We start from the raw sequence: 22,357 nt of genomic DNA, 5'->3' as shown, positions 1-22,357 counted from the left end.
ACAAAAACTCAAAAATTGACTAGCTAGTTTTTGGTAGGGAGAGAAAATAGATTAAGAGAGAAAGCATATATACACGGTGTTTTTCATCTTCGGTCGATGAGGGTTTGACAGAGGAGACAATACATGGGATAGTGTTTCATGGAGTCTTGTAGACTTGAGAGAGATCGATCATTTTTTTCGATAAAGAGAGAGACGAGCATGGGAGGGGCACAATTGTTTTATTTACTTCAGTTTATTCCGTTAGTTCCGTATATACCCTTTTGGTCTTTATTTTAGTTTGTTTCCTAACAGACATAATTGTTACAAATGATTAAAATATTGCTTTGATAATAATTGGAAAAATAAATTGAAATATACTAACGGATACCAAAGAACCTCACACTTATGTTTGTTAGAAAGGTTGTAACAGATATATTCGTTACAAATGGAAATTTTGCCCTGTTACAAAATGACCCTTATGGTGTAGTGCCTGTTAAGCGGTTTTGTCAGAGGATCGGCCAAATTTAACTCTGACCTCACATAATCTAGAGCCACAACTCCGATTCAAAGAAATGCTTTATAGATCAGTAGTCTCGCATTTAATATGCTGCTTTTCCCATTATACAATTTGCTCTTTTGCCTTTGCTATCGCGCCCGACAAATTACAATGCATAGGTACGGTGGAGGCGGTTTTGTACCAATAGGAAGATCGCCAAGAGGTTTCTAAGCCACTCATTTTCAAGATCGGCTTTATCTAAAGCAATAAGCTCGGACTCCGTGGTTGAACGAGCTATCAAGGTCTGCTTTGAAGATTTCCAATCGCGACCTCCACCTAGGGTGAAAATATAACCACTAGTGGACTTGATATTATGAGAGATATCCGTTTGCATCACAATAACCTCTATCACGGGTGGAGTTTGTCTAAAACGATATGCGTAATTCATTGTTCCTCTCAAGTACTTGGCTAGTCTCTCTAATGCACTCCAATGTTCCGGCTAGGACAATGAGTGTATCCGCTTATCCGCTAATTGCATAAGCAATGTCGGTCTAGTGCAATTCATCAAGTACATGAGACTACCAATAATTTGGGCATATCTAGATCGAAGGACACCATGTTGAGCATTTTTCTGAAGTTCACTATTTGCCTCATAAGGTGTCCACCATACGGGCTTACTATCATAAAAGTTAAACTTCTTCAAAACTTCTCAACATAATGCTCTTGTGAAAGCGTATAGCCATCACAGTTTCTGATGATTTTGATTCCAAGAATCACATCAGCTTCTCCCAAATCCTTCATTTCAAATTGGGAGGATAAAAATATCTTGGTGTTTCTCACAACATCAAGGCTAGGACTCATGATTAACATGTCATCCACATATAGACAGATAATCACATATGTATTCACATCAAAAGATTTAAAGTAAATACATTTATCAGCATCATTTATGTGATATCCATTAGACATCATGACACTGTCAAACTTTTCATGCCATTGTTTTGGCGCTTGTTTCAACCCATATAAAGACTTAACTAACTTGCATACCTTATGCTCATTCCCTGGTACTATCGTACCCTCAGGCTGCATCATATATATTTCTTCATCAAGATCACCATTCAAAAATACAGTTTTTACATCCATTTGATGAATAAATAAATTATGAATAGCAGCTAGAGCCATTAGAACTCTTATAGAAGAAATCCTAGTTACGGGGAGCATAAGTGTCAAAATAGTCAATGCCTTTCTTACGGGAGAATCCCTTGACTACAAGTCTAGCCTTGTATTTCTCAATGGAACCATCTAGTTTCAATTTCTTTTTGAAGATCCACTTGTAGCATTATAGGTTTCACCCGGGGAGGTAGATCAACTATCTCCCATGTGTGATTAGCTATAATCGAATCTAGTTCTCGAGTGTATAGCATCCTTCCGAAAGGTGCATCTCGAGAACCGATTGCCTCATTATACATCACGGGGATCATCATCAAGAAGAAATATGTAAAAGTCATCACCATAATTGGTGGATTTTTACGTCTCTCTTTTACTCTTCCAAATTTCTTGTTCGAGAAATTTCGGGGATCCGATTGATTGTTGTTCACTAGGAGCAACCAACCTCTCAATGCCAATTTTCAAAGGAAACAAATTCTCAAAGAAATCAGCATTTTTACTCTCTATAATAGTGTTAGCATCGACAAGGTTATTATCAGATTTTACTACTAAAAATCTATATGCAGACTATTATGAGCATAACCAATGAACATACAATCAACAGTTCTAGGTCCCAATTTTTCTCTTTTTAGGTTCGTTCACAAGAACCTTTGCAAGACACCCCCACATTTTGAAGTATGTCAAGTTAGGTACATGACCTTTCCATAACTCATATGGTGTCTTATTCCCTGTTTTCTTGTTGGGTATCCTATTATGTATATGGCAAGCGGATAGGATTGTTTCCCCATAAGTTCAGGGAAGCTCGAACTTACAAGCATAGCATTCATCATCTCTTTCATCTCGTTTTTTCCGCTACTCCATTAGACTCTTGAGAGTATGGTGGAGTAGTCTCATGAATAATGTCATTCTTGTCACAAAAGTCCTAGAAGGGGTTAGACTCATACTCTCCACCCTGTCGGGCCGAAGTCTTTTAATCTTCTGATTAAGCCGGTTTTCAACTTGACTTTGTACTTGAGAAACATCTCACTGCCTCATGCTTGTTTCTAAGTAAATATACCATGGTGTACCTAGAGAAGTCATCTATGAATGTAATATAATAAAACTTCCCCCTCTAGACATAGTACTTCCGAATTCACCCAAATCTGTATGAATAAGAGTTAGTAATCCGGTTTATCTCTAGAAACAGTTGCGGGGTTTCTTCGTGGCTTTAGTCTCAAAGACATATCTCACATTTATCATTAGAAAAATCCAAAATATCAGACAATAAACCACATGCTTTCATCCTTTTCATATCTTGAACATTCACATGTCCTAGTCTACCATGCCATATATTAAAAGAGTCAAGCAAGTAAGCAGAAGCATATTCATTCTTATTAATAATAATGTTGTCAAGTACATTCAACATGAAAAGACCTTTGTTATTACAATAACCTTTTACCAACAAAACCCTCATTCTTTTGTCGAACAAACTTGTCACTCTCAAAAGTCACCTTGGCGCTTGACTTTTCCCGATGAAGGACCGAAATCAGATTTTGGCGAATCTCGGGAACATGAAGAACATTACTAAGTGAAAGGGTTTTTCCCCGGGTTAACTTCAAAAGAATCTTGCATGTTCCCTCAACAGGAATGGACCTAGAGTCACCCATATAGACCTTTTCATCTTTCACTAGTATGTAGTCCGAGAAGGCTTCAACATCACCCACGGACATGGCGGGTGGCACCGAATCTAGTACCCAGTTCTTCTTTCCAATGGCCATGAACACTTGTGACACCACAAAGAACAATAATATCATCTCCCTCAACTAGATTAGCATTGGGAGGATCATCGGTGTCTTTCTTGTGTCCAGACCGAAAAGCCCTATGTCCAGTTTACCCACAAACATAACAATTTCCATTGCGATTACCACTCCTTTTAAAAAGAAGTGCCTTTGACCTTGAAATTCTTATTTTTGTTGTACTACGCTTTTAGAGGTTTTGTTAGATTTCTTTGGGATTACCTTCAATGATATTGGCTTTAGAATGGATTCCTTAGACAACACCTCATCCCGAAGTCTTGTTCTTTTCCTCTATGTGAATGTGAATGATCACATCCTCAAGAGTCATCCGCTACGTTTATGCTTCATACTATTTTATAGTGTTTCCAAGACTCGGGAGTTTCTCAATCAAACATCCAAAGAACAAAGGTTTCGGGTAAATTAATACCCTCGGTTTTCAAATCATTAATCAAGACATGAAAATCATGGATTTGAGGCGTTACATCTATATCCTCTCTCATATGAAACTTTAGAAAATCCCAATAGCATATTTCGAAAGTACCAAAGATCCTCTATTATGTATTTCTTGTTCAAACTCTCCCATATATCATGTGCATTCTTATTTGAACAATAAATATCAAAATTTCATTGGACAAGGTACTCAAAAATAGCATGACGACATACCTTATTCCCATTGAGCCAAGCAGCTTGATTTCTTTTGAAATCATTAGAACCCTCCATGGGTCTTTGTGACGATGAGATACCTTGCATAGTTGAGTACATCTAGGGCTGTGAACACCCTTTCTCTCCATCGCTTGAAGTGTGAACCGTTGAAGGATTCAATCTTTGACACATTAGGTAAGTTGCGAGCATTCAGTAGAGGTGCAGCATCTCTTATAGACGAAGTAACTTCCATGACTCCAGAATTGGTTTCTTTGATCGGCGTGGTGTCAACAGGTGTAGACATCTTGTTCTTTCCTTAAGATTGTTAGAATAGTTGTATGAACACAACAACTAAAGTAGAAACGAATGAAAAGAGAGGAAATGAAGTAGCAATGAAGAGACAAGGACGGCGATGGCGAGAATAACCAAGGCGCGGATTAGGCCGTCCTAAGGAAAGATTTAAGCCCCTTCCAATGGTGCGTAAAGGCAACCGTGGCGTCTTCCTCACGGGATTCAATGGTTAACAGCGGTCGACTTTGCACTAGAACGTACTACTCTCTAGAACGACAATATAACTCTCTCGGGCGGCCGACAAGAAGAAGAGAAGAAGAAAAGAACTGGTTTGAGTTTTCGTTTCTCTCGAGTCGAAGTTTCGATCAAGTCTATTCTCTATATGGACTCACAAATCCTATTTATAGAGGTTAGGAGGAAGAGAGACCAACTCCTAATAGAACACCTTGAAACTTGTCGCCAAGAAAAAGGCAAAACAAGTTTAGGCTATTAGTCAAACCACTACCCACAATAGTAAGCCCAAGCCCAGGCCCGAACCCTACCCGATGTGGTGGATAACCAATGTGGGACTATCTACTATGCACTAAAGTGGAGAGAACACCATTTGTTAATCTCCTCCACTTTGCACACACACACACACTAGTATTTAGAAATACACAAAAGATTCCAATAATCCCCCACTATTTCAAAATAATAATAGTCCCCCACTATTTTGGAATAGGATATTACAAAAGAAATGGGTTAACAAAATGCCCGAGAGAATCGAAAAAACAATGCATAAGATACTGGTGCTTTACGGGCTTGAACCAGCCATAGGGTAACATGTCTTATAATACGCGTGAAAGTGGTGGATTAAAAAATCTTTGAACCAACATTCCCTTGTAGTAAAATAGAGGACATGCACCCACATTGCTCTTTCATTATATGCCTGTTTTGCGGTGTTGCACTTTTTGGCCCTTGCACTGCCTGTGTTTCATGAATGCTCTAGAGTACTTGCCTGAATACTCATAAGAACCGACCCAGTTCTACATTCACGTAGGTGGATATCCATCAAGTGTACTTTGCAGTTAAAAAACAAATAGAAGACAAGGGGATTATATCAATTGTAATAACTTGGTTTTGCTTTTGGCAAGGTTAGGGATTTATTAGTCAATTGGTTTGTGAAAGATTTTCGAGAGGTGTCCTTCTCCCATTCCAATGGTGCTCATATAAACAAAAGGCACAGAGGGGCGATCTTTATTCTCAGAGAGAATTCAGATGGTTTAAGAGAGACTGACTTTGCACTAGAAAACCAAAAACGAATACCATACCTTCATCCCCTCTGAAACGACAATATAACTTCTTTTCAGCTACCGCTTTTCGTAGTCCGTTCTAGAAGAAAAGAAGAAAGAATAGGGGTGAATCTGCCTATTTTCTAAGGAAAGAGCCTTCCAAGTGGGATGAAGGCTTATATGGTATTCACGATTTTTGGTTTTCTCTTGATGGATTCTCTTTCTGAGAAGTGGGATGGTGGTATAGATTTTGGCGATCGGTGAAGAGAGGCGACTTACATCTCTTTCTATACTCGAAGTTCTATCTCCTATCTCTCTCGCCTTTGTATTGTAATATGATCTACCCTCTATGAACACAAGTGTTTATATAGAGGATCATACTGATTACCGAGATGGAATGGGAGAAGGACACCTCTCGTGGCCTCGGGTTTCACAAACCAATTCGGTAGAACTCTATAGCTAGCCGAAACTTGTCAAGAAAAAGCAAAACCAAGTTTAGGCAATTGGTAATCCCCCACTAGTCGGCAAGCCCAAGCGCCGCGCTGGTCTTGGTGGCTTGGCGTGTGTGGCTTTTGGGTGAGTCCTCCCTCCTAACACAAATGCCTTTTGTACCCTAAGGGCGGCGCCTTTATGCTAGAGGAATTCCTCATATACCTCACTTGCTAGTGGTGGTTCACCAATGTGGAACTAAACAATGCACTAAAGTGGAGATAACACACATAGTTCATCTCCTCCACTTTGCACACACACACAAGTATTTTGAAATACTTATTGGAGATTCCAACAAAATACACCCTCACCTCTATGTGTGAGTGGCCCAGATTCATCCTCACTTTCTCTCTCCCGCGCACCCTAGATTTACCCAAAAAAAAAACTCTGAATATCCTATTAAAAGTGGGGCAAAATCGAATAAACCCTTTTCTTATTCCAAAGCAACAAGCAATAAAACACACAAATTATGGAAAATGTGGACCACACTAGACTTTTGCTTTCCTTCCATCCTCATGGTAAACAAACGCAGCAAAGCTCCTTTGTTTGCATTTTTAGTCCAAGCAAGAAAACACGCAAGAACTAGAAAAAATCTGCCAGCTCAAAACCCTCAATGTCGGTGCTGTAACAAACTTAACTGATTCCCCCCCAAAACCCCATAACGACTTAACCGTTTCTTGGACAACAGCATAAAACCTTTCTTCACTTCACTTGTTCAAAGAAACAGACCAAACCTCTTTTCTTCTTCTTCTACAAGTACCTTGATAGCAAACTACATTCACTTTCTTGAAGTTTTCCATGGCAGAAACAATTAGAGATCACGTAGAGCTCGAAATCCATTCACCAAAACGCTTCTCCATAGACCAAATTGATGAAAGTTTACCAAAATGCACAACGCGATTCTTTGGTTCTCGCTTAAAAAGAAAAGAAAACACTTGGGTCATTTCTCTCTTTGTAATGATCAATCTTGTCGTCTTTGTTTCAACTATGATCGTTAATGACTGTCCTCGAAACTCGAAAGGCGATTGCGTGCTTGCTGCTATTGGCAGGGTTTCATTTCAGCCACTTTCTGAAAACCCCTTCCTCGGGCCATCTTCTTCTACGTGAGTTTTCTTCTTGAATTTTATGGAATTTTCTTCATTTGGGTGTTGAATGAAGTTTTAATGAGTTTAAGGCATTTTTTCTCTTCTTGTTTCTCTACTTTGTGTTGCTGTTGGTGTTCTGCTTTGTAATAATTCTGTTTTGATAAAATGGAGTCTGCTCAAATTGTCTTGTGGTTGGTGAAGAGAAATGGAGCATTGTTTGTGTAGGAATTATAATGATAGCAATATCATGAATGTATTTGAAGTATCTAGTGTATGCAGAGAATCATTAACAATTTTCAAGTGTTTAGAGTAGTCTAGAATCTAGATTGAGGTACCAATTTGCCCTGATGTTTTTTTTAGAAAAAAATAGAATCGAAGGAATGAGATGACTCTGCTTGTTGTACTTCAGTACGTATTTAGATGATATAGTAATAGCTCAAAAAGTGACTAGAATGCTCCCCCATTGTTTAACTGGTTATAGCAGGATTACGTTTGTAAATGAATAGATGTGAGTGTGCTTCTAATCATGAGATGCCATAGATGCAATACAATATCTCTTTTAAGCAATACGCTAGTTCATACTTCAAACTTCAATTAAACATCTTGGATTCTTTGTTGAGCGATAGCTTGATGCATGTCTTCTTGCAGCTTGGATAAATTGGGGGCTCTTCAGCGGAAACTTTTGATACAACAGCACCAAATGTGGCGCCTCTTTACATCCCCATGGCTTCATGCAGGGATCATTAACTTAGTTATCAATCTCTCAAGTGTAATATTTGTTGGAGTTCATTTGGAGCAAGAGTTTGGGTCATGTGAGTTGCTTATCATTTTCCGAAACAAAGGAATACATGGCCAGAATTCTTATATGGGTGTGGTTGATGCTTACAGTTTCTTATTTCTTTCTGTTTTGTAGGGAGGATTGGGCTTGTCTACATACTCTCTGCCTTTGTTGGTAGTTTGACGGCTGCACTTTTTATCAAGAACAACCCAGCTGTTACTTCGTCTGGTGCTCTGTTTGGATTACTTGGTGCTATGCTATCTGCACTTATCCGAAACTGGAAAGTTTACTCTGATAAGGTCCTCCTAGCTCTTGAATTTCTCTGTTCACATGCTCTTGTTTTATTTGTCTAACTCTTTTTTTGCCTGTCTATGCTTGATCACAGCCTTCAGCATTGGTTACTCTTTTTTTCCTGGTGATGGTCAACTTTTCTGTTGGTTTCCTACCTCATGTGGATAATTTTTCCAATATGGGAGGATTTGTATCTGGGATTCTTCTTGGGTTGGTGCTATTTTTTACTCCTCAATTGGGTGAAGTACCTGAGCACAAAAGAGGCCTGTTTGAATACAATCGCAAAAGTTCTATTGAATTCAAGCTCAAACTTGACAAACCAGTAACGAGGAGTATTTCTTTGGTTCTGTTTTTTTTTGTGTAAGTTGTTGTGTAAGTTCTGTTTTCTCTTTTTGTAAGTTTTGTTTCCTGCTGATGTGGAACTCTTATTGCATAACATTCTCACTACAGTCTCGCTGGAGGTCTCACAGCAGTTCTTCATGGAGTGAATGCAAACAACTATTGTAGCTGGTGTCACCATATTGATTGTGTTACCTCAAAAAGGTGGACCTGCAACGACAAAGAAATTTCTTGCCAGGTATATATACTGATTGCTTGTAATAAGTCTGATTGCGCTATTAGTTTCTCTTTAATTTACCGAGCTACACAGCAAGTTCCAGTCCTTCAATATGGCTTCTAGTCCTACAAATAGGATAGATGGACTGCGATTTAGAGCCAGATATAAGACTATGATTCCCTTAACATAATGATCCCTGGCCATCCCCCACCCATAGCTAAGGTTGTCTTTGGGAGAGCGTTTTGTGCATCGATCCAAGAAATGAAGGAGTGTTCAGGACTGTTGTTGGGTTTGAAGTATAAGCATGATGACAACTTATGGTGTTGTCACATATGGTAGAGTAAACTGATATGCCTGTTAAGTGTTAACAGTACTCAGATCCCAAGCTATGTAATGGTTTAAACTCAATGTACTTAGCCTAGAATTAATCCTATATGTCCTGAGAAACCTTCCTGATAAGAAGCAAACAACTTACTGTCTACACATTCGCATGAAGCTAATCCCATTTAACCTTTCTGTTGCAACTTTCACCCTAATGCTGATTTTGTATGTACAGGTCACGGTAAGTGCAGGACGATTGACAGTGACTTGCAAACGTAATGACAAATATCGTATGTATCCATACGCTGATATCTCAAAAGCAAGGATTGGAGACTTGTGCAGTCAAATCTGTTCATAGTTGATTGGGTAGCTTCAGCTTGTTGTACAATTGATGGAGTATTCCAATGGAGCCATGGAAGGACATATTGCAGTTTTACTAATTTTTCTGCTTTTTAGTGTAACCAAGCAAAATTTTGTTGAATGTAAATACACCATTTTGCTTACATTCTTTTGGATCATGTGACTGTTTTTGTGTATTATAATGAGAAATATACACGAGCACTTGTGGAAAACATTGCAATTAGTGGCAGTAGTAAATAGTAATCCATGGCTTTTATGATTGTATATTTTCTTGATCGGTCACATATTGTGCTAAGTACGACCAAAGATTTGCATTCAGCAGAACCGTGCCATAATACTAAAAAACCCAACAGATCATATACGCGGATAACTGACAACCTAAATAATTCTCAATGCAATAGATCATTTAAATCTTTGGATGGAATGTTTAGGATGTGTACAATATCTATAGGTATATAGTAATTTCTCATGCCAGCATTCAAGTTAATTTACAAAGCTGATGAAGGCTAATCTGTCAACCCCAAAGTTCGACCCCCTGTCCTGCACATATTCTAGCACACGACAGTCTATGGTATAGCCTTAACTTATTGCAACCATTTATGGTCTCCCTGCTAGTACCACCAGGATGGCTTGAAATATACAAAAACCATTTGAGTTCAGGTTACAGAAAAGTGAAGCATATATAGTATGGAAAAACAAAACCTACATAAAGATTTTCTCTGTTAATCATTTATTTGCTATGATCTTCCCTTATAGGTGAGTGATAAGTATCATTGTACATGAGTAATTACTACTGTCATATTTAACCTATATATTTAGGTCAAGTATTACAAACAAACTCGAAAAGATACGTTGTTGTACATTATTGTAAATCACTCACCTCGAGGTTTCGCACACTACCCGATCTAAGAACTGCGGAATTGGTATTGCATATTCTGTTAGTGTTTCACATACTTGTGCATTCTATAGCCCACACTGCATCAGTGTTCAACAGAACGCAATGCGCAGAGCTGGAATGACCATATATATATGCCGATGGTGCTAACTGATTAGTAAACACAACGAAAGTGAGAACCAATTAATCTGTCAACTGCAAATTATGCGTACATATAAATTAGACATGGCTCATTTTTTGGCACACGGCCATAAGTGGTATAACCTCAGCTGACTGCAGCCATAGGTCCCGGTAGTGCGATGAAACTGGTACACGGGGGGGTACAGGATTGAGGCAATAAACTCACCAGTAATCTCGCACAGTCGCACAGCTATGGAAAGCATGCAATGATGCAAGTAACGAGTTTTATTAATCACGACTTTAACCAAGACATTTGGATTATAATCACTCTAAGGTGATTTGTCATTTGTTTAAGTTTTATTTCCTACAGTTGTGTGGAACGCACGAAACTGCTGCTGTTGTGACGTGAATTGGATATTAGCTAAATAAAATGTATGATGTTCAACAACATCAAAGAGCACCCGTGGCCTAATGGATAAGGCGTCTGACTTCTAATCAGGCGATTGTGGGTTCGAGTCCCACCGGGTGTGCGATATATTTGTTTTATTTTATGTTTTTTTCTGATTATGCTGAGCGGGCCAGGTGTGAGCCCATGGAACTCAGTGATATTTATCGCTATGAGTAATGCTCCTAGAAATCTTTTTCCAGTTAATGGATGCTAGGTTGCTAACCTAACAGCTTACTTATCTTCTAATTGGTGAAATAATCAAATGAATCATTTATCTAATCTTTTGTCTTTACCTTTAGCCCAAACTCCTAAGTATATGGTGGCAAATTTTATCCAATTCAAATCATTGAACGGTTGGTATTTTGAAATAATAGCCCAAAGCCAACTACATCAGTTTGGACCCAAATCTATTATACCAATAAGGCTCTTTTTTGGATTTAGTCAGTGCAAAACTGCAAAAGGTTTGGATCCATACAGAACCCACAGAGTGGTAGCCATCTAGTTTATTGGACAAAAAAAGTATTCTGGCCTGCGGCATTCTATTGCTACTTAAGTACTTAGAGAATGGGTACCTTTGGAGAATATACTTGGTTGGTAATTAATAACTTAGTATAAATCCAAGATAGCTAAGCTTATATTTTTGTAGATTCTTTTTATCAGTAAGCTTGTACATTTGTTTATTTATCTTAACTTAATTTGGGTGCTCTAATACAGTCTACACTAGATATCAAATTAAATATCTACTGCTTATAAACGGTGTGGGCAACTTAACTTAATAAGCTGTCTATCGGTTCTGCCTTTGTATAATTGCATTTGCATAATTTCGTGATACATGTTCATTTGAGCCTGTTTTGTTTTGTTTTGTTTTTTCTTCTGTTGGCCCCTCAGAAAAACATAAATAAATAATATGAAAGTGATAGCGTAAGCCAACGTGAAATGTGGTGGTGTGGAACAAATGTTTTGGTACCATCTGTATGGATCCAAATCTAACAAGGTGATTTAATTTCCTGGATATAGTCACAAGCTTGTAGTTGACAAGGATGTCTGGTAATCCTGGTATGTATTTAGTTATATGGTGTGGAACACAAATTTGTACTACATCAGTTTGGACCCAAATCTGTATACCAACAAGGCTATTTTTTGGATTTAGTCAGTGCAAAACTGCAAAAGGTTTGGATCCATACAGAACCCACAGAGTGGTAGCCATCTAGTTTATTGGACAAAAAAAGTATTCTGGCCTGCGGCATGCTATTGCTACTTAGAGAATGGGTACCCTTGGAGAATATACTTGGTTGGTAATTAATAACTTAGTATAAATCCAAGATAGCTAAGCTTATATTTTTGTAGATTCTTTTTATCAGTAAGCTTGTACATTTGTTTATTTTTCTTAACTTAATTTGGGTGCTCTGATACAGTCTACACAATAAATATCAAATTAAATCTCTACTGCTTTGTGGGCAACTTAGCCTAATAAGCTGTCTATCGGTTCTGCTTTTGTATAATTGCATTTGCATAATTTCGTGATACATGTTCATTTGAGCTTGTTTTGTTTTGTTTTGTTTTTTCTTCTGATGGCTCCTCAGAAAATAATAATAATAATAAGAGAGTGAGAGTTTAAAAGAAAAGAGAGAGAGAGAAGCATTTCGGTTTTTGTATGAGAAAGAGTGTAAAAGATGAGAGAGAGAGAGAGAGGGACCCATGCCCAAGGCTAGTGAATATAATGATTACCCAACTAAAAGGAAATTCAGCTAAATCAACTTGTTCAAATTTCGCAGGTTACACTTATTTTTGTCCATCTTCATTGGTTTAAGGTTCTTTTATTTCAACTGCTATGACTCCATGGAGTTGGGACCAAAATGACTATTAATGACTCTATTGGCAATAATGAAAGAGCAAATAGGTATTCGTGATTTTGGGATACAAGTGTTTTCCTTTTATCCTTTATAGCTATGATCCAATTTGGAGTCCATAAAACAGGCAAAATCACTTAACCTAGCTATGACATTATGACTCCTCTAGTGCCACCATTAACACGGAAACACAAACTTTAACAAGTTTTCTTCTTCCTTTTCCCCTGAGTATGCAGTACGTCGAATCTTTGGACTAGAAAAAAGATATTAAGTCAACTAAAAAGTTATTCGAATACACTAAGCTATAATAACATCATTTAGTTGCACAGGGTGCTATAACAACCATTATAAGTTTTAAGGCGTTAAGATGAAGAATTCTTAGCATATTTTTATTTTTTTTCAAATTTTTAACTACCGGCCAGTTTCATGTGAAGCCAACATGTCTAATATCACAGAAGGGTGCGTGTTATGCCAATTTTTTCTTGATATCAGATGGTTTGTATAATTGATTGACAATGCTGATTAATAAGCTTAACTGAAGTTGGTAACACAATAACAAACTAATGCAAATTATTGGAGACAAGAAAATAAATCAAGGATCCTCATCCACATTCCACATGTACAGAAAACAAAAAAAATCCCACCATCCCATTCAAGAACTTATCACATAAATTGGATCAAGTAATGCAGATGTACTATATGCCACTGTCCATTTCCATCAATCATCATAGTTTTGGTTCATTGCTAGGACCACTACCACCTAATCTGCGCGCTCACACCATATTTTTCTCATGGAAAATATATAATTTTAGTTTCCTTAAGGCCTCATGTTTTTAAGGTTGAACTCATATGATATATAAAGCTAGCTTACCTTGCTACTCTTGTTTTCAGTACCATGAAAACCATATCTTCTCCTGACAAGGCTAAGTCTAGCTTAGAGATGAATAAGAGGTCTGGGAAGAATCATCATGGTTACCACTTGAACTTCTTAACTAAAGAAAATGAAAATAAGGCTTCTCTTAATGTTCGAAATGTTTCGAAGCTTATACTTCCTCCATTGGGTGTTACGGGTTATACTCAGAATCAGAACGAGTCGAGGGGAAGAACCATTACTCCTCTGGATTCAGGATACAGGTCAGTACCACCCCTAGAACTTTATACCAATCAACATTAATAGTAGACGTAATTGCTACCACATCGTTGATTTTGGAGTGTTTTCTTTCACTATAATAGCAAGTTCAATGCATACACCTTAAGTGGTACATTCTTAGAGTTATTATAAGGATAAATTAATTCTTGGTTGTTTCAGGTGTTGGGAGGCTTTCATGGTTTTTCTAGTAGCATATTCTGCATGGGTTTATCCTTTTGAGATTGCTTTCATGAAGTCCTCACCTACAAGAGGACTTTACATTGCAGACAGCGTCGTGGATTTGTTCTTCGCGATTGACATTGTTTTAACCTTTTTTGTGGCGTACATTGATCCAAGAACTCAGCTATTAATCCGTGACCCTAGAAAAGTAGCAAGAAGGTTAGTTCATATTCCTTTGAACTTAACGTTTTTTTTTTGGCTAAAGGGTAATTGTATTAAGCAAATAGGAATTGAAACTTAATGTACACACCCACACACAACACCAGTCCATTGAAATTTTTGTCAGCAACGAGAGAATTTTGACATGTTGGTGGTGGGAATTTCTGGTGAGATTTCATCCAAGAAACTTTCATCTTGTTTTTGTAGAATTAGGGGCTAGAATTAGTTCAATGTTCTTCCTGTCAGATCAACATGTCACTTTCGTAACAGAATTTATGAGTGATAAAAGGCATTTGAGATATAATAAGTAAAGGGCCCAGAAGGGTAGCATGTGGCATTGTGCCTAAGCAACTGAAAATGGGGTGGCTACGGAGACAACATGAAGTATAGGGACATTGACACTATTCATGATAAGATCAGAATTAGTGCCTTTCAATTATCACCACATGCCTGAAGCTTTATTTGTTACAACAACTGTTGTGTCTCAGGTATTTATCAACCTGGTTTGTTATGGATTTAGCTTCGACACTCCCATTCGAGGCTTTGGGATACTTGCTTACTGGAAGAACTAAAATGGGTCTACCTTATTGCCTCTTGGGTATCCTAAGATTTTGGCGTCTAAGAAGAGCCAAGCAACTATTCACAAGGTTAGGTTCATCATAATTCCACTGTCTAGGCTAGCGCTGAAGTGTTATGTGTACTTGTGAGCAATTTTAGATTTTAGATAAATTTTCCGGTTTGACAAGAACTTTAGTTAGATGCAGTTATTTTTCCACAGTAGTGATGCAGTTATAAGATTTTTCAAGTGTTGTGAATACTTTTGAGCAATTCTTGTTGTTTGCTCACATTTTTTCAGGCTGGAAAAAGACATTAGATTCAGTTATTTTTTCATAAGATGTGGTAAACTTCTCTGTGTAAGTCGTACTATTGTTACTGATACTTTTTGTTTGATCATAGAACTTTGAAGATGTGATTTGGAATAAAAATGACATATTAAAATAACTAATGTCAACCAGGTTACATTTTTTCTGGTACACTGTGCTGGGTGTTTGTATTATCTGCTGGCTGAATTATACCCAAAACAAGGTGAGACGTGGATTGGAGCAGTGATACCAAATTTCAGAGAAACGGGTCTTTGGGTTCGATATGTTTGTGCGATTTACTGGTCTATGACCACAATGAGTACTGTTGGTTATGGAGACTTGCATGCGGTGAACACTAGGGAGATGATCTTCAACATAGTCTACATGTTGTTTAATCTTGGTCTCACAGCTTACCTCATTGGAAACATGACTAATTTAGTCGTTGAAGGAACTCGTCGCACCATGGAATTCGTAAGCCCAATTTCAATCACTAGTCACCTTAATGGTAAAATGAACAAGTAATAATTATCAATGCAGCAAAAACCTACAAGGCTACAATTCATTTCCCATAGGAACTAACTGGAGCTATTCACTCTTAATGCAGAGGAACAGCATACAAGCAGCTTCCAATTTTGTTACTCGCAATCACCTACCTCCGAGGTTGAAAGAGCAAATACTAACATACATGTGCTTACGATTCAGAGCAGAGACCTTGAACCAGCATCAATTGATTGAACAACTGCCAAGATCGATCTGTACAAATATCTGCCAGCATCTATTCTTACCAACTGTTGAGAAGATCTATCTCTTTAAAGGTGTTTCGAGGGAAACACTCCTGATCTTGGTGAGTGCTGATTTAAGTTTTAGACAATAGTTGAAAAGAAAATGATTTAAGTGTATAATTTGGTCGTGAAAGTATATAACGAAAGCCTTATATGGTTTATCAATTGTGAACTATACCAAACATTATGAAGGCGTGTGCTCATTACTTGAAATTCTACACTAAAATTGATATACTTAATGCTAAAACATTTCCAAATTGATATCTCTAATGCTAATACATATTAACACTGATCAGGTTGGGAAGATGAGAGCCGAGTACTTTCCACCTAGAGAGGATGTTATAATGCAGAATGAATCACCAGAAGATGTCTACATCATGATATCAGGTGAAGTGGAGACTATACATTGCGAGATAGATAAAGAACAAGTAGTAGGGAAGCTTATAAGTGGAGACATATTTGGAGAAGTTGGTGGACTATGTTGTAGGCCACAGAGTTTTACGTTTCGAACAAAGTCCTTATCTCAACTTTTGAGGTTGAAGACTAGCGATTTGATAGAAGCAATGCAAACCACGCAAGAAGACAACATCGCCATTCTTAAAAACTTTCTTCAGGTAGACGGAGTACTAGTGTAATGTAGGTTATGATGGTTCTGTATACTTCTAAAATGTTTGAATTTCTTTGATGGCAGCATTACAGGGAATTTAAGGATCTCAGCATAGCTGATCTACTGGTAGATAATGGAGAAGACGGTGGCGACCCTAATATAGCTCTCAACCTTTTAGCTGTTGCCAGTACTGGTAATGCAGCATTTCTGGATGAACTTTTGAAGGCGAGGTTGGATCCTGATATTGGAGACTCCAAAGGAAGAACTCCACTGGTGAGCTTGTAGTTGAACGGAAGATCAATGTCGATCAAGTTGTTGGCTTTATAGTTGAAAATAACATTTGAATAACAGTTTTATGTTCTATACATTTCCTCTTTCAGTTTTATTGCCATAAATCTCATTAGGTAAGTTGTTAAGTCTTTACAAGCATATTGGAGCTAGGTCTGGAATTGGAGTCATTTTGATGGCTAATAGATTAAACGTGGCACCAGTGAGGGATCATGATCAAACTTTAAACATAGAGGGGGAACGAATTACTAGGTTAGAATTTGGGATGTGTCATTCATTGGAAATTGTCTAAGATCCAATGTGATCTGCCAAGTGCTATACTCTCAGATTCACTCTGTCTGCCACAGAAAATATTGAGTAGCTAGACATGAAAGTACTAGTAATATACATCTTTCTAATCTATGGAATTGCTTCATATTTTGGATCTATCATCAGCACATTGCAGCATCAAAAGGGCATGAAGGGTGCGTTTTGGTCCTCCTCAAGCATGCATGCAACATCAATATACAGGGTAATGAAGCGCCTCTTATTTAATTATCTTTTCGCTCAATATATATCTTGATCGATTTCTTGTGTCATTGATGACAGACAAGGATGGGAACACTGCGTTATGGGATGCCATTTCTGCAAAGCACCATTCCATCTTTAGGATTCTGTATCATTGCGCAGCAATTTCAGACCCCTACGCAGCCGGAGATCTTCTCTGCCAATCCGCAAAGAGAAATGATATTTCCACCATGACAGAGCTCCTGAAACATGGATTAAATGTGGACTCTAAGAATCGCCATCAGTTTACTCCCCTCCAGATTGCCACGGCAGATAATCATACAGAAATGGTTCATCTCCTACTAAACAATGGTGCCAGCATTGACACTGTGACTCAAAGTAGCTTCTCTTCAGAGATTTTGGAACAACTAGTCCAGCAAAGAGAGGTGGGTCATAGGATTACAGTGCATGACACACTAAATGGAACCCCTGAAGTTTATTATTGTAAGAAAAAAGAAGAGAAAGAGGGCAAGTATAAGAAAGCGAATGGAGGGTTCTATCCAAGAGTGAGCATTTATAGAGGCCATCCCGAGGTGAGGAAGAAAACTGGTTGCACTCAAGCTGGTAGACTGATTAGAATGCCAATTTCCATGGAACAGCTTAAAACAATTGCAGGTTAGTTTCATCAAATCCCGTTCCTTACACATTATCTGTGATCACAACCAAGATGGACTATGACAAAGAACAATGTATTTCAGGATTTTTTTGTGAAATGAACATTTTTTTTTTGTTTACCAGGAGAGAAATTTGGATGCGACGCAAGGAATGCAATCATAACGAATGAAGAAGGCTCAGAAATCGACTCTATTGAAGTGTTAAGGGATAACGATAAATTGTATATATGTTAGTTCAATATTGATCTCAAGTAGTCTTCCCGGTATTAGAATATATCTAATATGGAAAGTCTCACGTTTCTATAAGTGTGGACATCCATATTTAGTAGTTTTTATTATCATGGTAAAGTTAATATAAGTATGTAACTCTGGGAAGATAACAACTTTCTCTCACACCTAAAAACTCTCTAACCCTAATCAATCTCTAGTCTTCTCCATTATTATCTTTTTAGTTTCTCTAATATATCAATGTTACAACTCTCTTAACATCACCACTAACATAGAATTTAACAAAATCCAATATACAACATTATTGTGTGTTTTAATGCAAACATAGTGCTCAGTTTGTATTGCTTAAATTTTATTTTCCTTGAGAACATGTAGTATCCTTAAAGCCAAATTTTATCTATTGGTTTATATTATAAAAGTCCTCATGCATGAATGCATGTTTTTCTTCCTAAGCAAGATGTAGTGGTATCCAACTACATCAAAATTTCTAGAGAGCATCACAAAAAAGTTTGTTGCATTTCTATATTACCATGGCTTCCTTTCTCGATGCCAAAAGGAATCAAATCAGCATTACTTACCATACTCCCATTCACCTAATTAATATAAAAAAAAAAAACACCGACTGAAGTTGACTTGGGTTCGGAGTCGGATTTCGACCCGACCCGAATGAAGGCATATCCAGTATGTGTTGAGCTGTGATTGACTACTATTCTCAGTTTTCTGGCTTCCTCTCCTTTTCTTAAACTTCTCTCTCATCCATAAAAATAGTTTAAAGTTTTTTTTTTAAGTCCATGGCTTTCTCATACATGTATCACAAAGAGCAGCCACCAACACCACTTTTAACTTAACTAGCCGACAAACATCATCCTCAAAACTCATTCAATCTGGTAAACTCATCTCCCCCTTTCTTTTTTGTGTCCTTCATTTATGTTTAACACGTAAAGAAACGATTTTTATGCTAATTTTTTTAGCTTGTTATGGACTATGGGCTACTTTTTTTTTGTGCTTAGTGATAAGATGTTTGTTAGATGTTATTTGGGGTTCATGTTGAAGGTTTTTATGGTTGGGCTTCTAATGAAAAAGTTTGGGACTTTTTGTTACTTATTCCACATGGTTCTGGTTTTAATCTGGAAACAGTAGATCTGAACTGCTTGTTGTTATTGTTGTGGTAGTAAACTGTTCTTTGCTAAATAAAAAGAGAATTTTTAAGGTCTGTCTGAGTGAATAAAAGATCCATAAACATTAGAATTTTATTTTAAATGGATTGTTGCTGAAACAGAATTTTGTGGACTCGAGTTAAAAGAGTATATATGATCTAGGTCAGTTTGGACTTTGGATACGTCATTATCCAGATATGGGAATACTTCACCAAGACAGTGGGAATACTGATATGCTGATTGAATTAAAGTGTACTTGTTCTACTAGTTGAAATCAAAGAATAAGATGTGTGGTAACGGATAACTGGCTAGCTTAGTCCTAGATCCTTGAAATTTTCAGAACATTAGTTGTGCCATGTCATTCAAAAAAATTGTTATTGTACTTGTATGATGGAAAAAAGGTTTAAAACTAGCGCAACAGCTTTAGTTGTTGGGATGGGAGGGGTAGTCAGGTGATATTTATGCAAGAATATTCATATATACATATTTTTTGAGTAATCTCAACTCCATTTAAGGTTTTAATTGAGGACTCCTCTTTTCAGATTCCCTCTCAGATATTTATGTTTGCGTTCTGATATCTAAGAAAGGATGTTGAAGATGGATACTGGAGCAAAGCTTTGTTCAAAAACTTGGGCTGATTGTGCTTTGCGGAGTGAAGCATCCAAAAATTTCACACCTGGTCATCAACCACATAGCCACTTTTTCACAGCAACATCACCGTAAGCGGGAGGATTCATCTAGTCCAGATTTTGGACAGCCTGTAGCCAAATTCAGCAAGCCTTCTGAACCCTCATCTTCTATTCCTTGTAAGCCTGATAATCAAAGTAAAATACCAGAGCAAATAGATGGTCAAACAAAAGAAGTACGTGTTGCGGCTACTCGACCCAATGATTGGGATTCAGGATCTGTACTGTCGAACCTTTCTTTCCTTGAGCAAAAGATTAACCAACTGAAGGATCTGGTGCATTTGATTGATGGACAGGACAAACGAGTTCCGGAACTATCAGATGGACCTGCAACTCAGCAGCAGCAACTAGTGACTGCTGATCTCACTTCCATCATAGTTCAATTGATATCAACAGCCGGAAGCCTTCTGCCCTCTGTTAAGAACACTCTCTTGGTAAATCCTGTTCTTGGCCAGCTTCAAAGTTTCTCTGGAGTTGGATGTCCCCCTAGCTTAAGCATGGATATTGTCAAGGAAAATAGTGCCTGTGGTGGAAACAAGCTTGAATGTCATTCTGACCAGATTGACCAGATCCCTAATTGGGAGCTTGAACAAAATTATACCGGTAAACCTAGCCTATCAACATCCACTATCGAAGAACATATGCCCAAGGATGAAGAAGATGCTGGAGAAGCTGAGAACCTACCTCCTGGTTCCTATGAAGTCTTACAACTGGAGAAAGAAGAAATATTGGCTCCGCACACCCATTTCTGTTTGATCTGTGGTAAGGGATTCAAAAGGGATGCAAACCTAAGGATGCACATGAGAGGTCATGGGGATGAATACAAAACCCCAGCAGCCCTTGCAAAGCCTAATAAGGAACCAAGCACAGAACCAATGCTAACAAAAAGGTATTCGTGTCCATTTACTGGTTGCAAGCGCAACAAGGACCACAAGAAGTTCCAGCCACTGAAGACTATCCTTTGTGTGAAAAACCATTACAAACGAACCCATTGTGACAAGAGCTACACCTGCAGTAGATGTAACAGCAAGAAGTTCTCTGTTCTTGCTGATCTCAAGACTCATGAAAAGCATTGTGGACGCAACAAGTGGCTGTGCTCGTGTGGCACAACCTTCTCAAGAAAAGACAAGCTTTTTGGACATGTTGGTCTTTTCCAAGGCCATACTCCTGCCCTTCCTGTTGATGAAACTAGCGGATCATGGGGTACAGTGAATGAAGGAGACATCAATGAAGCAGCCAAGGCAGGAAGTTTAGCTTTCAATTTCAGCTCGAATTTCTCCAGTGATAGTGGTGTTCAGAATACCATAGATGCGAAAGGCAGCATTGATGATCCATCCAGTTTTTTCTCCTCATTGGATTTTGATACTTACAACTTTGGTGGCTTTAATGAATTCCCACGTCCACCATTCGACATTTCAGATAATTCATTGTTCAGCCTTCTTTCTGGGTCTTGTGATAACGTTCAGAAAACTGGATCGGAATCAGGTTCTGATGCTTTCGGGTGATGCAGCATGTTGCTAACATTGAACTCCTGAGTTTTTAATTTCAGTTTGTACTTGGGAGGTTCCTGTAAATGTGTTCCGGAGTTGAAAATGTTGTTGTTTTCAATATCTAGTGACTTGCACTCATTGTTTAATTACATGTATCTTGAACTTTCCTGTATGTTTTCATTCATTTAATAAAAGGAGAGTTTATCTTTCCCCTCTAGTTGTACTACTGGATGTTGTGGTGGTTTCAATTTGGATTACTTGTCCCTCATGGAGCTCGAGTCAATATATTTCACATCAATGGTTAGATGGTAACTCTTTTGTTGTAGAAAAATTATCCATATGATCACTTACCCTAACAACGAAGGTTAAGGCTGAAACTCCTTTGAGAAGGAGCACAATGATCAGTGAATTCGGAAGAAGATTAGCACCAGAGATTGCTCTAATGAAGATGAAACCAGAATGCAAATGTTGTTTGCTGCAGTCTACTTTGTGATACTGGTGTCATGTGGTCACAGTTTCGAACCCAGAGACTGGACTGGAAAGTGGAAACAACACTTGGCGCACAACAACTGCCCCCCCACTCTTTTCCCTGTATATGGAGATTGAGTCTGTCTATAGACACGGATAATGATAATTAAGATTATAGCGCTGACAAATTGAGGTATAGACGTATAGTCCAAACAAACTTTGACAAAATTTAACTTGAGGTCACCATGTCGTTATTTCTTACCAATACTAGTTTTGAGCACGTGTG

At 37.9% G+C, this 22,357-nt stretch overlaps 3 protein-coding genes, 1 long non-coding RNA gene and 1 other non-coding gene across 5 annotated transcripts; 4 read left to right on the top strand and 1 right to left on the bottom strand.

The window, feature by feature from the left end:
* The first annotated feature begins 6,590 nt into the window (after positions 1 to 6,590).
* On the top strand, positions 6,591 to 9,713 carry KOM (Rhomboid-related intramembrane serine protease family protein). Its single transcript, XM_086565756.1, has 6 exons — positions 6,591 to 7,213; positions 7,844 to 8,007; positions 8,109 to 8,272; positions 8,359 to 8,624; positions 8,715 to 8,841; positions 9,377 to 9,713. Exons 1-6 carry the CDS (start codon positions 6,909 to 6,911, stop codon positions 9,497 to 9,499), a joined length of 1,149 nt encoding a protein of 382 aa, XP_086421882.1. The 5' UTR covers positions 6,591 to 6,908; the 3' UTR covers positions 9,500 to 9,713.
* Positions 9,714 to 9,884: 171 nt separating this feature from the next.
* Positions 9,885 to 10,844, bottom strand: LOC147491015 (uncharacterized). Its single transcript, XR_015200328.1, has 2 exons — positions 10,743 to 10,844; positions 9,885 to 10,130 (listed from the first exon to the last, which is right to left on the bottom strand). It is a non-coding gene; the product is annotated as an uncharacterized LOC147491015 (long non-coding RNA).
* A 129-nt stretch (positions 10,845 to 10,973) lies between these two features.
* TRNAR-UCU (transfer RNA arginine (anticodon UCU)) lies at positions 10,974 to 11,046 on the top strand. The gene has a single exon. It is a non-coding gene; the product is annotated as a tRNA-Arg (tRNA).
* A 2,638-nt stretch (positions 11,047 to 13,684) lies between these two features.
* Positions 13,685 to 18,479, top strand: KT2/3 (potassium transport 2/3). Its single transcript, XM_086565226.1, has 11 exons — positions 13,685 to 13,948; positions 14,124 to 14,342; positions 14,831 to 14,989; positions 15,199 to 15,256; positions 15,359 to 15,676; positions 15,810 to 16,049; positions 16,284 to 16,601; positions 16,679 to 16,867; positions 17,318 to 17,393; positions 17,471 to 18,043; positions 18,167 to 18,479. Exons 1-11 carry the CDS (start codon positions 13,710 to 13,712, stop codon positions 18,274 to 18,276), a joined length of 2,499 nt encoding a protein of 832 aa, XP_086421352.1. The 5' UTR covers positions 13,685 to 13,709; the 3' UTR covers positions 18,277 to 18,479.
* Positions 18,480 to 18,976: 497 nt separating this feature from the next.
* STOP1 (C2H2 and C2HC zinc fingers superfamily protein) lies at positions 18,977 to 21,814 on the top strand. The gene is made up of 2 exons (XM_086565227.1): positions 18,977 to 19,157; positions 19,970 to 21,814. Exon 2 carries the CDS (start codon positions 20,611 to 20,613, stop codon positions 21,616 to 21,618), a length of 1,008 nt encoding a protein of 335 aa, XP_086421353.1. The 5' UTR covers positions 18,977 to 19,157; positions 19,970 to 20,610; the 3' UTR covers positions 21,619 to 21,814.
* Positions 21,815 to 22,357: the final 543 nt, after the last annotated feature.

Source organism: Coptis chinensis, chromosome 6 (assembly GCF_015680905.1).
Source record: "Coptis chinensis isolate HL-2020 chromosome 6, ASM1568090v1, whole genome shotgun sequence".
Taxonomy (NCBI): domain Eukaryota; kingdom Viridiplantae; phylum Streptophyta; class Magnoliopsida; order Ranunculales; family Ranunculaceae; genus Coptis; species Coptis chinensis.
Note: the sequence above shows the minus strand (reverse complement) of the source record. Positions and strands in the feature narration are given on the sequence as shown.